The 16,183-nt window shown below is 32.3% G+C and overlaps 2 protein-coding genes across 2 annotated transcripts; both read right to left on the bottom strand.

The window, feature by feature from the left end:
- Positions 1-343: 343 nt before the first annotated feature.
- LOC110708379 lies at positions 344-6,266 on the bottom strand. Its single transcript, XM_021886505.1, has 3 exons — positions 5,947-6,266; positions 2,310-2,839; positions 344-1,544 (listed from the first exon to the last, which is right to left on the bottom strand). Exons 1-3 carry the CDS (start codon positions 6,080-6,082, stop codon positions 489-491), a joined length of 1,722 nt encoding a protein of 573 aa, XP_021742197.1. The 5' UTR covers positions 6,083-6,266; the 3' UTR covers positions 344-488.
- Positions 6,267-9,631: 3,365 nt separating this feature from the next.
- Positions 9,632-15,973, bottom strand: LOC110708378 (protein WAVE-DAMPENED 2-like). The gene is made up of 7 exons (XM_021886504.1): positions 15,728-15,973; positions 13,179-13,641; positions 12,240-12,307; positions 11,687-11,768; positions 11,529-11,600; positions 11,302-11,412; positions 9,632-10,306 (listed from the first exon to the last, which is right to left on the bottom strand). Exons 2-7 carry the CDS (start codon positions 13,635-13,637, stop codon positions 10,037-10,039), a joined length of 1,062 nt encoding a protein of 353 aa, XP_021742196.1. The 5' UTR covers positions 13,638-13,641; positions 15,728-15,973; the 3' UTR covers positions 9,632-10,036.
- Positions 15,974-16,183: the final 210 nt, after the last annotated feature.

The following is a 16,183-nucleotide window of genomic DNA, read 5'->3' as shown; positions in this document are numbered from 1 at the left end:
ACTTAGCTAGTGAAAGGCTACTAGGCTAGCTCTCAAATAATACCATACAAATCTAGGGTAGAAGCTAAAGTGTAGCATAGCTAGACCTAAAAAATCATTTCCATTATCGATCTTACTAGAATTGGAGGAAAAGTTCATACTGTAGTTATCTTATTGGCTTGTAACACCCCTTTCAATTTTTTTACCAAACAATGCAATAGTAATTTTTGAATATTGTTGTTGATGTCCTTGATGATGGGCATTTTGTAAATCTTTAAATTGAAATTATTCCCCCTTATTTCTTTTGAAAAAAATGGTTTACTACATATACTATAATTTGAGAAACTATACTTGCATATCATAATTAAAAACCAAATTCAATTTTTTTTCTTTTCAAAGTGAACATTATTTGCAATCTTCATACATGAACTTCACTTTAAATGAAATCAATCAAAGACTCTATTAACAAGTTCAACAATCAAGCTCTATAAAAACAAGCAAAGTAACACTTAAACTGTCTCTTCTCCATCCCAGTTCTTCTTCATCTTAGGACCAGTAGGCCCTTGTTCCCCCAACAATTCAGCAGGCAAGCTCTTAATAAAGCTATGAAACTTATCCTTAAGCTTCCCAGGCAACAATTTCGCGACCTTATTAATCTCATCATTAATGTTATAAGTAATCATAGGACCCCATTTCCTAGCATAGTTCAACCATGGTGGCTCAGTAATTGTCCCAAGATAATCCGCGGAAATGATTTTGTAATTAGCCCCTGTATCATACACATTGTTGCTCTTATCAGTATCATTCCTGATTCCGGCAAATTTATCAGTCCCTTCTCCATTGCCATCTTGCAGGACATCCCCTGCCTTCCGGTAATTAGCATGACCGTGCAATGAAGCATACCCTTGGATTCTGTTGCCTTCGCCGAATTCAAGGTCAGGAGGGTACACCCATTCACCCCCAGCATGTTGTGAAAAAAACACCTTCATTAACAGACCATTAAAATTACTAATTCTTAATGTTATATGTTCCCAATCTCCTACATGCTCCCCTATTTCCCCTAATGGTATGGTTAAAAACCCGACTTTAGCTCTTGACGGTCCATTAAATGGGTAAAACAGCCATATTGCTAAGTCAGTGTATGTTCCTGCTAGCATAGGCTTAATGTGGTAGTACGCACAGGCTGATCCCATGTCTCCTTTCTTGACTCGTTCCCTTTCGTTTTTATCCCTTGGAAGGTCTATCCAATATTCTCCATCATTGGTGCCGCCTTGGGGGAGATTAGACCCCGAGGGATCAATAGGGACAGGGTTAGACTCGTCGCCTTTTTTGTACAATAAGGCTCCATTTTGGAAGAACCAGTCAACTGATGAAGGTAGATACTCTTCTTTTGGGTGAATGTATACCTTAGGAGAGTAGGTTTTGATGAGTGCTTCAAGTTGTTGTAAATTGGGCATGTAAGTGTTGTTTTTTAGGGTATATTTTAAGCACACTAAGAGAGGTGTTTCCACTGTTGTTCCTCCACCACTTTTTGCCAAGAATGTTCCTGCACTCACTGCTGATGCCTGGTTATGTTTCAATCAAAATGTTAGCATTATAATTCAAGCTAGTTTATGACAATCAAGAAAATTGCAACTTGCAAGGATTTGTGGTGTAATCTTTCACAAGTATCGAGGATTTTTACCATACAACCAGTTTGGTTCAAGTGTATACAAGCACGTGAGTAAAGAAATAATAATGTTAATTGTACCATGCATAAGGTGTAACCAGTTGTACATAGAACATTATCCAATTGTCTTATTCATTGGATTTAAAATGATTAATCTAATTAAATTTAATGATTTTGCAAGTATTGTAATAAGAAGAATGCTAATTGTTTTGATACTAAAACAAAATTCAAATCTTTTGTTTCACTTTTTATGTTTTACATTTTTACCAATTTTGTTACCTGTTTATGCTACATAAGACAAAATATTTTGTTTCGACCAGCTAAAACATTTTTCAGCTCATTTATAAAGCAAAATTTTGTGTTCAACTTTTTATGTACCATTTATATACAGAAACATAGGACTATTTTAAATTATTCTAACTAGATGATAGGATCTTAATAAAAGATTAACACAAATGTGAAATCAAAAGAATAGTGGATTTGGACTCCCTATTTACATGAGACTATATGAGCACAAATTATCACCTATAAATTGATGGGATATTGACTAGCATGAAGTTTTAACATTTAGTTTGACTTATAATTTCTAGTAGAATATAGTTACACTATTAGAATAGAAACAAGTTAAAAGGTGACACTACTAGTTATTACGAGTACGTACCTGTTTTCCTTTCCTTACGGGTCTAGACTCGAAAATGTTAAACTCGTCCGAATCAACATCACCCGTCTTGCCCCATACCCAATCGTCGGGTTCACACAACGTAGTAAAATCAGATCGAACGCATCGAACCTTCTCTAGGGGCGGCTTCTCGGGCGTAGAGGTAACAACAAGACCCACAGCTTGGTACCCATCTTTTGGTATAGGAGCCCAAATGTAGCCAGGAGTGTCCTCTTTAACATCTTGAGATTTACTACTCCAAACAAGGGCATAGTCAACGGGCCACTTTAACGTTGGATTAGCAGGATTACTAGTATCTTTGCCTACTAGTACACGCCCATATAAAGGTCTATTGTTAGGTTGGGCGTAGTACCCTAACAAATAAAACCCTTCTGGTAGCCCAATTGGCTCGAAAAATGTAGCCCCTCCATCGTCTGGTCCTCCGTTATATGTTGCCCATACTTTGGTGAAATTTGTCACCTCGGCTACTGCTAGCCCTCCAAAATCGATTGTGCCCGTTGCAAATCCGCCACCTATTTGCCAAAGAAAATATATTAAAAAGTGTTTCTAAAACAGTATATATGTCACGTGACACCCTTCTCATGTCACAAGGTTTGAACTCAAGACTAACAACAAATGAGTAGTTATTATTCTAATCATCTTTGCTTTTTTTTTTTCTTTTTAATTATGTTTTATATTCAATTATAATATATTAAATTCTCTGTATGAAATTTCAATTAAAAGTGCTAATTTATTTACTTTAATTATCGTTGTTTGCTTTTTTTAAAAAAAAAAATTATATAGCTTACATTTCATAGCTTACATATTATGACATTCAAACTACAATGCAGAAAATATGTTTAACTTATGTATCATGTGCATATTTCTTACATTAGACTATATAATAAAAATCAAATTAAACCATTGCATCCTATTAGAACCCCAAATGAAAATAATTAAATATAATTATTATAATATTGAGCATGCAAATTTCTCACAAAAAGCATATCATTTATATACATACCAATAAAATAATATATTGAATTCCTTGATTCAATTTTAAATATATAGATAAAATATAAAAACAACTAAATTGATTAAACAAGATGAGAGAAAAAAGGAGGTAAAGGAAATTTACCATTCGGCCATGAAGGTAAAGGAGATGGGAAATTGAAAGATGATGAATCAATTCGGAAGTTTCTCCTTGAAACAACATTAAGCTTATGATGATTAACATCACCAAAACTTGAATCATTTGAAGAGTTTCTTGAAACAACATCAATATTTGGAGGATTTTTGGATTGTTTGTAACAAAAACAATTGCCTAAGATTAATGCTATTATCAATGATAATAGCAACAAAATTTGAGAGTTTATGACACCCATTTAATTAATATTAATTAGAAAAATTAATATTAATTTAATTTATTATATTTAGGGAACAATGTAGTCCCCCTTTGGGAGACTTCTACCCTACCTATAGAAATAAGCTAATCATGGACATGATTATCCCCATTAATAAAGAAAATTGGGAATAATAATTTTGATTAAGAATTTTTCCACCTTTTTTGTTTGGCTTTGTCCTAGATTAGCTCATCTAGCTAAATAACGGCTTTTCCTTATTTTTGTTGTGTTTGTAACTTTATTTTGTTGGACCGTAATTATAAGCTCGACTAGCTACGCAAGTACGCGAAGATGAGGGATGATATACATATCTTTGAGGGTGTAGTTTTATTGTGTGGTGTTTTTGAAGCTTAGTGAATGGTATTTGGGGCTATATATATGAATGGTTTTTGAAGCAATTATTGTTTAATATCAATTATTGATAAATATGATCAATCCTAAAAGGTAATTCATGATTTTTATTATATAATGCTCACATAAATGTTTGATATGAATCATATGATTCATTGTTTTTGATATGTCCAATTGTATTCTTCCTTTTCTAGCTTGATTTGATTCCTTTCTTATGGTTGTGGATAAGATAGACAGTTGGTACCTTTTTATTATTACTCCTTCCTTTTTTTTTAAGTGTTCTATTTTGATTTTAATCTTTGGTATTGTTCATACACACAATTTATTTTGACCAACATTAGTGACTGATACATAAGAAAATAATGTAGTCATTTAGTATATGTTGAAATCGTCTCAATGTATAATATTTGAATTTTACATTTTTATACTTGATAGTTAAAGATATTACAGTTATGGAGAGTATTACAGATAATAGAGAGTATTACAGATAATTTTTATCATACATACATACTATAAAAGTTATGGATAGATTTCTCTCAAAAAAAAAATTATGGATAGATTTGTTTAAAGTGGTATTATATTGTTCATCAGAGTTTAAGGTTGTTCATTGGGCTGAACCAAAGCAAATCGCCAAATTGCAAACACGAAATATAAAATTTAAGGCCCAAAGAAGCCTGATCGGCTATACTAAACCGTAAACAGACCACAACGATAAAATTGATCCAAAACCTAAACCAGGCTAGTTTGGACCAGTTTTAGCATCAATAACTTTTTTTATAAAAATAGAAAGGGAAAAACAAACAAATAAGCAAACAAAACCTTAAAAAGCCTAATGTTTAATGGCTTTTTTCTTCATTTCTAATTTAAAACAACTCTTACCTAAAAAAAAAATTGATTCGGTACTCCAGATTTAGGGTAGAAATTGCGCCGAATTATAAAACAATTAAACAAATACAGAGATATTAGGCATTTAAATCTATAATTCATTCGGTATTCTGGGAGTAGGGTAGAAATTGCACCGAATTATTAAGATTTTGTACTAACTTGACCGCAAACTGAAAAAATAAATTTGTAGCTCATAGAACAATATAGTGTTTCCATTCCGATCCAATCTAGTTTGATCCATATTCTAGGTCAACACCAATTTTTCAATACACTAAAGAGAGAAAAACATAGCCTAAATAAGAATAATAAATCAAAATCGTCACACCAATGACCTTAGGTATTGGCAATCCCACATTCCACAGAATGTGATTACAGGTTGAACTAGACACAAAATCAGTGTTTTGCAACCTAGAGAAGGATTGAAGAGGTATATACTACCTCCGTTAAATATTAGTTGCAACTTTGGAGTATTATTTGTGAAGATATAAAATATTCTAAAGTTGAATAATACTCCAAAGTTGCAACTAATATTTAACGGATGTAGTATATTTACAACGACCTTAGGTCAAACTCAATCAAAACTCGACTCAAATTTACACAAAGTAATAACTTAGCAAAATCCGTACATACACTTAGCACGTGACACAAAGTTGAGTTCAATTTAAATTTTTGTTGAGTTTGATGCATCAATTTATAGAGAAGAAATGGGGTGTGAGCTTAGAAATAATCAATACATCAATTTTGATATAATAAAATACAATACGAAGTACAGAGTATAAATTAGCTAGACTCTATTACATGGTTTAATGGAGTAATACGAAGAATGTACGTAATTACATACATAAATCTAAGTCTAGATTATGTAAAAAAAAAAAGGTTCAATAATATTTCGTTGTTTATTACCACCTATCAAACAAGTCGTTAATTTATGTGTAGATCACATGATGCAAATTACTACGATATCAAAGCAAGAGAGAAAATAGTAAGCGATTTTGAGTTACCTGAAGGCCACTCTGGTAAGGGAGAAGGCAAACTGAAAGTTGTATCAATGGCTAAAGCTCCACTCTCCTTTGCATCGGCGTCGGCCTCATCATCTTTAGGAGGAGGATCGGAATCTCTAGTAATGCAATTGCCCATGATAATATCTACTCTTATCAACAATGCAAATAGTAGCAAGTAATAACCTCACTTATATAAACAATGAAACAAACTAAACTAAAAAGCTAAGGCAATGACTTATTTTCATCATGTTACATTTAATAATTACGTTAACAACTATATAATTCAAATAATATGAAAATGTGACGTGCAAGGTAATAATATAGCACGCAATAATAATAATAATAATAATAATAATAATAATAATAATAATAATAATAATAATAATAATAATAACTAATTTGGAAATAAATTAAGCTTGAATTGTGATACAAAAAATGGAGGAAAGATGTTCAAAGAAGCTAAGTTAATGGGGAAAGCTTAACTTGTCTTGTATGAATCTCCAAGACAATAGGATAAAGCATAACTTTTGGACTTATAAAATAATAATAATATGAATATAATGAGTGGATTATAATTCTTTCTAAATGATAAAGCAATATAATGCTATCTACATTTTAACAACTTTTTTCATTTATTTCAATGTTCATTGCATAATTGTACTTGTATTGAGACCTTGAAATTTTTGAGATTTTTTGCCTCCATAAATAAATGGCATATGCCAAATAATTCTAACCTATCACCACCAACTTAAATACTATGGGGCCAATGGTATTGAACTATGTAAGTTGTAAACTAAGTTTAGTTGGATGATATAGTTTGATACTTGTTTTCCCACTTGAAAATGCTTTAGGTAAATTTTTGTCTCTCTTGTAATATCGAACTTTTCCGTTCTCTGTTTAAAATAAATATGAGTAGTCATATTATCCTATATGGAGTACTTTGTAGGTATATGTTAGGCTAAAATATCTAATGTGTGTGTTAGTGTGTAAAATGTTTTTTTTTCCCTACAAAATACAATACTTTTATTAAATATCATTAATATTAGGTAAGCACTAATTTCGAACAAAAAGAATCGGTACAAAATATATTACTCCGTATAGTCTTATAGAGGAGTTTGTGACATCCAAAATTACAATGCTTTTTTTTTTTTTTTTTTTTTTGAGAGGGACAATGCCTTATGTCTAAGCATTGCATACTGTATGGCCGAGTAATAATTATTTTATTATTTATTTTTGCAGCGTATGTTTAGGATATAACTCTTATCTCAAATTGAAATATACTTTGGCTTGAACTTAATTTTAGAAAATTATTTCCTCAAAAAAAAAATTAGAAAATTATTAACAATTGAAGCTAGAGCTGTATGATCTTGACTTGCTCAAAAAAGCTAAACTTCCTCGTTTGAAATTGCCTCCAATAATTGGGGTTACGTAGAATAACTAAGAACCAAAGACGTCCTACTCAAAATTTAACAATTGATGTGAATGTAGAAAATGGCCAATGCTAGACTCTTTTGCTTGTAAAAGTCCAGCAGAAATTAGGGGCCCAATAAAATAGTTGGGAACAAATATCAGAAATTGCGATGTTTTGTAACTTTGTAAACGAACCTTCATTTGCTACTTTGCTATATAATGTTGGGACTTGGGAGAACCAAAAAAATTATGACTTCATTCGGACCATTCCTTTTGTTCAATGTCTACATATGAAAGATTTTTTTAGTTGGTCAAGAAAAAGAAAAACATCAGGAAACTCTTCGTACCAGGAGAATTTCTAATACATCCGAAGAAAGGATTGGAATTAAAGAAGAGTTGTTACAACTTACAAGGACTAATGTCCATTCTATTGATAAATAAATTACCCACATTAGCAACCCAATCTGCCGCTTTATTTGCCTCTCGAAATATGTCGGAGGCTCCAGTTGTTGAATTTGCTAAGAAGGTAGCGTTTGTTTGTAATGATATGATCGATCTGCCATGTAATTGACCAAGTACCTATAATGGAGTTGATGACTAGCAGATTATCATCTTTGATGTGAATGTTCTTGATCACTTTCTCGAGAGCTAGGAGAATGCCTTTGTGAAGTGAAGTAGCTTCTGCTATGAAAACCTTGGTATTGCCGAGATTGAAGGTGTGCGTTCCAACAACTGTCACAGTGCTGTCTCTGATGATATTCCCGCTTCTACAGAGTTGTTGAGAATTGAACCGTCGAAGTTGAATTTGAATAAGTACACCCAAGTTTTTTATGTTGAGCTTAGAAATACCTTTTGGAATACACTAACTTTTATATGTAACTGGATACACGGGGTTACTCGGTTAGTGTTACAAGTGTAGCTTCGTGAACATTATAGGGTTACTCGATAAGTCTTACAGGGGCTACTCAATTAGTCTTATTTACAATATTTTATAATGAATAACCACTTTACAACAATTGATTTTTTATAATGAATTTCCCACAATTGTTCATTCAAGGATCACTATATAATTGGTTTTTATTTTATTTTTTTTAAAAAAAAAACTATATAATGTAATTCGAAGTATGTATGTATACTTACTACCTGTCTTCTATTCATTTTTTTTTAACGGTAAGATACGGGAGATCCCCTCTTATGATGGGAAGTCGAACCTAGGGGAGATGGAGGGATTAACCATCCCTCCCCTCCTCTACTATTTATTTTTCATAAAATTAAGGTTTTCCAAGCTCTTAATAGATAGTTTAATAGGCGTTATTTAGTACTCCGTACCATGTTATTTTCCGGTCTCAAAATGTTCATTGTTGCTTTAGATACTAATCAATTCCTTTAGGTTCGCAAATAAGTTTCAAGGCAATTTGAAGGACAATATTCGAAGTAAGTTTCTACAGAGAATTTAGAGTAGATTATAAGCAGCAGTCACAAAAATGCCAAACAAAAGTTTTGCTTAGTTTTATTTTTTTTCAAATGAGAAAGTCTAGAGGACTCCAAACCACATGCACAGTTTTGCACCATTTGAAATATCCCCAAGTATTTTTGATTCAATATAAAGAGTTAGTTTATGGGTAACTTTTACTATAAAGGCTAATATGATTAGTCTGACAATAAATTAACGCACATTCGCCTTTTTGGAAAATTTGTGTTTCTAATTAGTACAAACACAAATACAAAACAACTTGCATCAAGTATTGGGAAAAAAATGGCTAAATATATCCATATATCAAGAAAATACAAAATTATTCAAGTTTATTTTTTTTGATATCACAATATTCACTAATTTTAGATACTTTCTTCAAAAATATTTAAAAGATAAAAAAAATAGTTATTCAAGTCTAATTAGATTTTACAAAAAATAGTTAAACATTTATAGATTTGAGAAGAGGTTAGAAGTTTAGAACAAGTTACAAAGGAATGTGATTAGCTGCTTCGGCCACGGTAACCTAGTTTCTGTAGCAGAAGCTGTCCATAAAACTAATGAAAATGCCTTTCAGTTTAAGCTTTTCCCTTGTGAGACTGAGAAGGCTTCTTATTTTGAACCAAAAGAGGTAAAATCGTATGTAACTTCGAATATACGGGACGAATATTAAGCGTACATTAGCATCATGCAGTAAAATTACACAACTTCAGTCAGAAAATCTGATGACAATGCTTACAGAATTCATGAAGCATGTATTAGACGAAGTACGTAAAATCAAGGACAGGATATTAAGGCAGAAGATGAAAGTACAAGGCAAAAAAGGCATACCAAACCAAGAATTCTGTGTTAACAACAGATAGTTAGATCACATCCCCATTAATCCCACAATCAAACAAGTGAAAAATACAAGGACTTAATGACTTTTTAATGGTATACATTATGTACTAATATAAGTTACAGAGATATACAACACATGTCACACAAAAGAAAAAAGAAACACGGGAAACAAGTCAGTCGGAAAATAATCAAGGTTGAGAGAAAAGGAAAGGAGTTTCTTTTCCCTGGTGAAGGTGTTTTCTTTTCCATCTTTCCCTTTCCGGTACCTATTCTTCAGGATAAAGAGCAAAAAAAGGAATAAAAACGCTAAAAAGCCAAGAAATTCCAAAATCTCGACCCACACGATACCACAAGTAAGCCTACTGATCATTAAGAATGAACAGCAATATCCGGGCTGCTCTTCTCTGTAATTTTAGCAGGAGTGTTTTTGGTAGTCTCCTTCACTTGCTTCAACCGACTCTTAACTAGTGGATCCTTCTTCTTAGGAGTAGAGCTATTCGGGGAAGAGCTTTCTCTCAGGTTTCCTAGGCTGCGCCTTGATGCACGTACATTATTCTTATCCTCAGACTGGGAGCTGATTGCATCACTGCAGCTCTTTCGGCGTCCAAATTTAGGTGACACAGCACGAGTTGTAGGAAGCTAGGATACCAATTGAAGATGCAAGTTAGTAAGTTGTACCCTCAAAAACTTTGGTACATTAACTCTGAGTATCAGCCGTGTTATAGAGTCAATAAAAAAGGCATGTATCTTGGTTTACTATTTTTCAGCGGGAGAAAGAGAAATTGAAAGAAGATCCTGCCATGTTTTCCGCTTACAAAAGCAAATTTTATTTTACTGCCTAGAGATCAGATCTATATAACCCTAAAGATGAGAAGAAAACTTGGAGGGGTTTATCTAACAAAAAGAGAAAAAATAAAATTTAAAAAACACAAAACTTGGATAGATATCCAAAACACCAATAAAAGATCCATGAAACAGATTGCTGAATCAATAGATCAAAAGTAATACAGAATTTAGCTTAGTTCCTAATGAACAAATCTCACATTTAATTGCATTTGAAAAATCGAAAACCTTTCAATACTTGTGCTAAACATAGAGAATACAGATGATTTTCTTTTTTGTATCTTTGGTGCTACAAATGAAGAATATATACTAAGGTGCTAAGGCCATTACTTAAAGCCAGGATATTCCAAGAAGTTGACATTGTAGGAAAAAAACAGGCCAGAACTTAGGATTCTAATTAGCAAATGGAGAAAAAAATTTGCATTTCTCAATGCAACAAAAGGAAGATCATAAATGAAGCAAAAGAATCAAAGCCTGTAATGGACATAAAAATTGATGCTGAGGCATAGACACCCTAATGCCAACTTCCTACTTCACAGTATGGCCCAGCCAATGAAGCATGAGAAATACAGACTTCGGACGATTTAGTGACAGCAATGACACACAAAAATTAAAATAAAAAATTAAAAAAATAAAAATAAAAATAAAAAAATAATAAATTGAGGACCCAGACCCAGCTGCAGAAAGTTGACAGCTTATAAACACAAAATAAAACAAGATTGCAGCTGAACCATCTAGCCTAGACTTGGATTCTAAGATATGAATGAAGAACAAAAAATATTGACATGTACCTTCTTAAGCTCTTTTTTAGGTGGAGGCTTCTCATAGTAGAAATTGGGAACTGGATTAGCCCTGAACATCATGTTCTTCCTAAGCTGCTTTATAGCTGCTTCTTCATCTTCCTGTATTTGATAGTAAACAAAAAACAAAATATTGATGCACGGTTAATAATCTGTATCTACTATCTAGCCAATTTAACTTAACTCTTTAAACTTCATATAGGTAAATGGGTATTTACCTTAGTCCTAGCTTCATACTCCCGTTTCTCTGCTTCTAAAGCTTTGCGTTTCTCTTCCAGTTTTGCATAGTACTAGAAAGGAGAAATCAAAATAACTGAGGAATATTTCTAAACCATGAAATACACATCAAATGAGACCTCAGTCTCATCAAAAGTACCTCTTTGCGTTTCTCCAAACGATCAGTACAGGTGAATGTAGGAGCTACACCGACAGTAGTTCTGGATCTTGTCGTACGTGCTCTATTAAAGGTTGGTCAAGGACTGGCAACAAAGTGAACAATTTCAAACTATAACAAGAAGATTACTTTTAAGACTCTATCCTTAAGTAAAAGCCTACATAAAGAATAGAAACTGCTTATAGCCATATACTTAACATTCAGTCCCAAGAACAACTCCTAATGTGTCTTATTTGACTTTTTTAACTCGGCAAAAAAGTTGAACATTGACTAGATGCCAGAAACCGAATTAAAAGGCAATTACAAGATTTACAACAAATGCAGAAGCATAGATGTTGTGGCATTAAGATGGAGTCCAATTGAAGCAAAAAAAAAAAAAAAAAAAAAAAAAAAAAAAAAAAAACACATGAAACAAGTTGTGACACAAATAAGATACTACAACCAACAATCCTCTCATGAGGTTCAACCGAGAAAGGACTTGAAACAGCTGGATAAATTTACAAAGACAAACTGATGTAGTTAAAAGAAAGGATACGAAGATGCCACAGACCAATTGTCATCGTCATCTGCAAAAGACCTCCTTGCTACAAATGGGGTAGTCGGCTGCAAAATAAACATCAACATCGCAACTGTAAGCAGGTTTCTAAACTTGCATAATAATCAAGTGCCATTTCACAAAATTTGGAAACGAAAATGAACAATGTACAATTCATCAGAGTCATGAGCCTCTGACTGATCAATATATATCATAATCAGGTAACACTGACCCAACCCAAAACCTTATCAAAAACTAACGCAACCCGCCTAAAGAAAACCTGATCTACATTCTAGAAAGCCCACATATAATGAAACATTACTTCAAAAATGCACTTTGAGCCTGCATATTAACTTATTAAGCTAGGCCAACCAAAACCCAACCCAGAATTTTCGTTTAACTGAAACCCACCCGAGCCAAACCAGCAAAACTTCACCAAAAGTTGGTTAAAAAAACATTTCAATTCCTCAACTCAAAACCTTTCAGGCAATTCAACCAGCTGGAGGATAAACTAGAACATTAATATTCAACCAGCTGGAGGATAAACTAGAACATTCAAGCTGCCCCAACACTATTGAAAGTTAATAATGCAGATGTGAAGTAACCTGGGCAAATATATATATAATTGTTCTACTATGTGACCATCATAACACTAATAACATGAACATACTTCTTTATTGAGAATATTTCAGAGGGTGAAAAGAAGACTCCCTATTTTCTCCTCAACAATCCTAAGTGTTGCTCCAAAAGGACATAACCAATCAAGGTGACAACTGACAAGTTTGCATATTATTATCTGATATAGAGCATGTGAGAAGCAGGATAGATATATATGACATTATAAATTTCTACTTCCGCAAGATCAAATGATGAGTTGAGAAAAGCTCTATGAGAAATTATTAAACACCACCACCTTAAGCACTGAATTCCATTAGTCACCTGTGATTTTCGGGAAGAGCTAGGAGACTTTGGATTGCTTGGAGATGGAGAAACAGGAGTTTCAGCTGCTCTAGGACTTTCCCACACTTGCTTGTCAACTCTAACATTAGTAGGTTTCTGAGGAGTGTTCATCTTCAAGTTTCCAGCATCTGTTGTTCCAGATGTGGCTTTATCGGGGGAGCTCATCTTCTGATCCTCAGCTATAGGAGACTTGATATCGAGCTTTTCAGTATCGAAATTGATGCTCTTAATGGCCAAAACCTCTTGATTTTCACAGCTGTTTTCAGCACGTGGGACCTCTGAGGTGCATTCCTTCACCTCACAATCCTTTAATTCAATGTTTCCTTCAGGTGCTTTAGGATTTGCCTCCTGGTCTGAACCAACAGAGACTTTTGGCTTTACCTTGGCAAAAGAGGACTTATTTTGTTCTATGCGTACACCTGTAACCTCTCTTCCCATTACACTGCACGTTACACAACCAGAAAAATGATACTGTTATATCTCCCGGTAAGATTGAGTATAATATTGGTAGCAGATAAGTAGAAACACCACCACCAAATTATCATTGAATTTATCTAGTTCACTAGTATATTAACGAAAAAGTGTACAAAACATTGACCATTTTTATTTGTATACGAACATATACTTAATGATAAATCGCAAAGAAACAAAGATGCAAAAGCACATCCACACAAATCTTGAGCATCTTTCTATTCTAGTAAATAACATAAGCGGAGTTACTCGGAATTCATCAATCCATTTTTTTCATCAATTAAGTCATGGTATACAAAAACATTAAAAGAAGAATGCTATTAGCAATGTCCCAAGTAACACACATATGTTAGATTTAAAGTTTCTAAACACAACACACCATTCTCAAAATCAAATGCTCCTAAAATATCCTTGTCACTAACCCTCATCGCCTTCCTTTCTATATCCAATGATACACCTTCATTGTAATTTTTTTAATGTATTATGGGAATGGGCCAAGAGGGAATGAGATGGAAATGAAATTAAAATTAGGTGCTTTGGATATACAACCAACAGTAAAAACCATACGTTTAGCAACCAATTATTGGATGATCCAAGACCACCACATAATCCCCCATTAAAATTTTAAAAAAAACCGCGGAAAATTAGTATTGCATAATCCATGATCACCAAGCCATCCCCAACAACATGAGAAAAAATCCACGATGAAGAAATCACCATAGAAAAACAAAATTTACTCCTAATACTTAAAGTTCATAATTGGTTGGCCTTATGAATGTCATGGTGGTGACTTTAGCACACATAAATATATTTTTGCATTTGCAAAATTATTGTTCAACAAACATATGGTAAAAACATACAAGTATTACCTAAAAACATACAAGTATTACTTTCTGTTTACCTAAAATTCATATTCTCAACACCTTCACCTCCCTTTTTTCTCGCCAAACAGAATTTTTTATATTAAAAAAATATTATTAAAAAAAAGAAGTATGAACTCTTCAAGTGCCATCAATGTCTTCTTTTTTTTTTTTTTTTTTGACGTGAATGCCATCAATTTCATTCAACAGTAATCATTCATTTTTAAATAAAGTACGTAAGAATCATTCCGAAATTCTATCAGTGTTTTACTTGGTCTAATTTGACTTTGAAAGGTAAAACAATATTTTTTTACAAAAAATAAATAAAAGGATAAGATTAATAGAAAAATTAGACATCATAAACAGGAAAATTAGACATCATAAATAGGAAAATTAGCACCATCTAATTAGCAATTAGATCAAACACATAATCATCATAAATTTTAAAAAAAAAAATTAAGCATTAGAAAAGAAATTAAATTATCCATGCCAAAAAAATACAAACAAATTATTTATGCCAAAACAAACAAATAAAACAAACAAAAATTGCCAACTCAATTATTTTAGGCAGACAATGAGAGGTTTTATTAGGACCCAATGAAAAATCTAACTCAATCCTTAAAAATTTAATAATATTATAAAAAAAATCTGACAATAAAAAGGGGGAAATGAAAATCCTTTAAAAAGATAAATGCATGAATATTCCATATATTTGTACCCTCTTCCCCTGCTTTCCCAAAATCACCTCTTTAATTTTAAAAAAAATAAAAATATATTCAACACCCAGATACAAAAAAATAAATAAACATGGCAAAAAGAATATGAATCCTAAAAAAATTCCCAGAAAAAGCAGAAAAAAAAATTATAAAAAAAAGGAGAAATTTTGAGCTTAAATTCTCTTATTCCATAAAATTAATCTTCAAATTAATGGAAAAAATTAGGGAAATCAGAGCTTGAAAATATTACTTGTATTAAATTTTTTATATATAAAATAAAAAGAGAAAATTAGAAAAATCCAAGTAATGTAGAAGAGAAAGACAAAAACTTTATTACACCCAGAAAATTAAAAGATAAATCATGATAGATTAAGCAGCATTGCAAACAAAAACAAACAAAAATAAAAACATAAAACAAAAAAAAAAAAAAAAATTAAAAATGAAGAAAATAATAAAAGAAAGAAGAGAAATTTGAACTTACGCTTTGGAGCTCGGATCTGAGAAAGATCTCGAACCTCAAGCTTAATTTTTTTTTTTTTTTTTTTTTTGGTTTAAACTTGTTTTCTCCTGTTTCTCTCTCTTGCTCAAATGAAAAAGAACCCAATAAATTGGTGAAAATTATTTGTTTTTTTTTTTTTTTGGGTAAAAAGGAGTATTTTTCTGAGAGTGGTGGGATTTAGGAGGAGAGAGAAAGAAGAGAGAGAAAAAGGCTTAAACCTGTGGTTTGTCGTGCCGTTGTTTATTTATAGTCAATTCTTACTCTTTTTCTTTCTTTGTTTTTTCTAAGAATTTAACGCCGTTAGCTAACTCCATTTTGTAAAAGTCAGTTAAACCCTCTTTATTTTTGGCCCCATTTTTAAAAATTGTTTTTATACAACAATTGAATTAGGGATCCATTTTCTTAGATAGTCCCTCCAGTTTTTTTTTATAGAATTTG

This window comes from Chenopodium quinoa, unplaced genomic scaffold, assembly GCF_001683475.1.
Source record: "Chenopodium quinoa cultivar QQ74 unplaced genomic scaffold, ASM168347v1, whole genome shotgun sequence".
Classification (NCBI taxonomy): Eukaryota; Viridiplantae; Streptophyta; class Magnoliopsida; order Caryophyllales; family Amaranthaceae; genus Chenopodium; species Chenopodium quinoa.
This window is presented reverse-complemented; position numbering and strand designations above follow the sequence as displayed.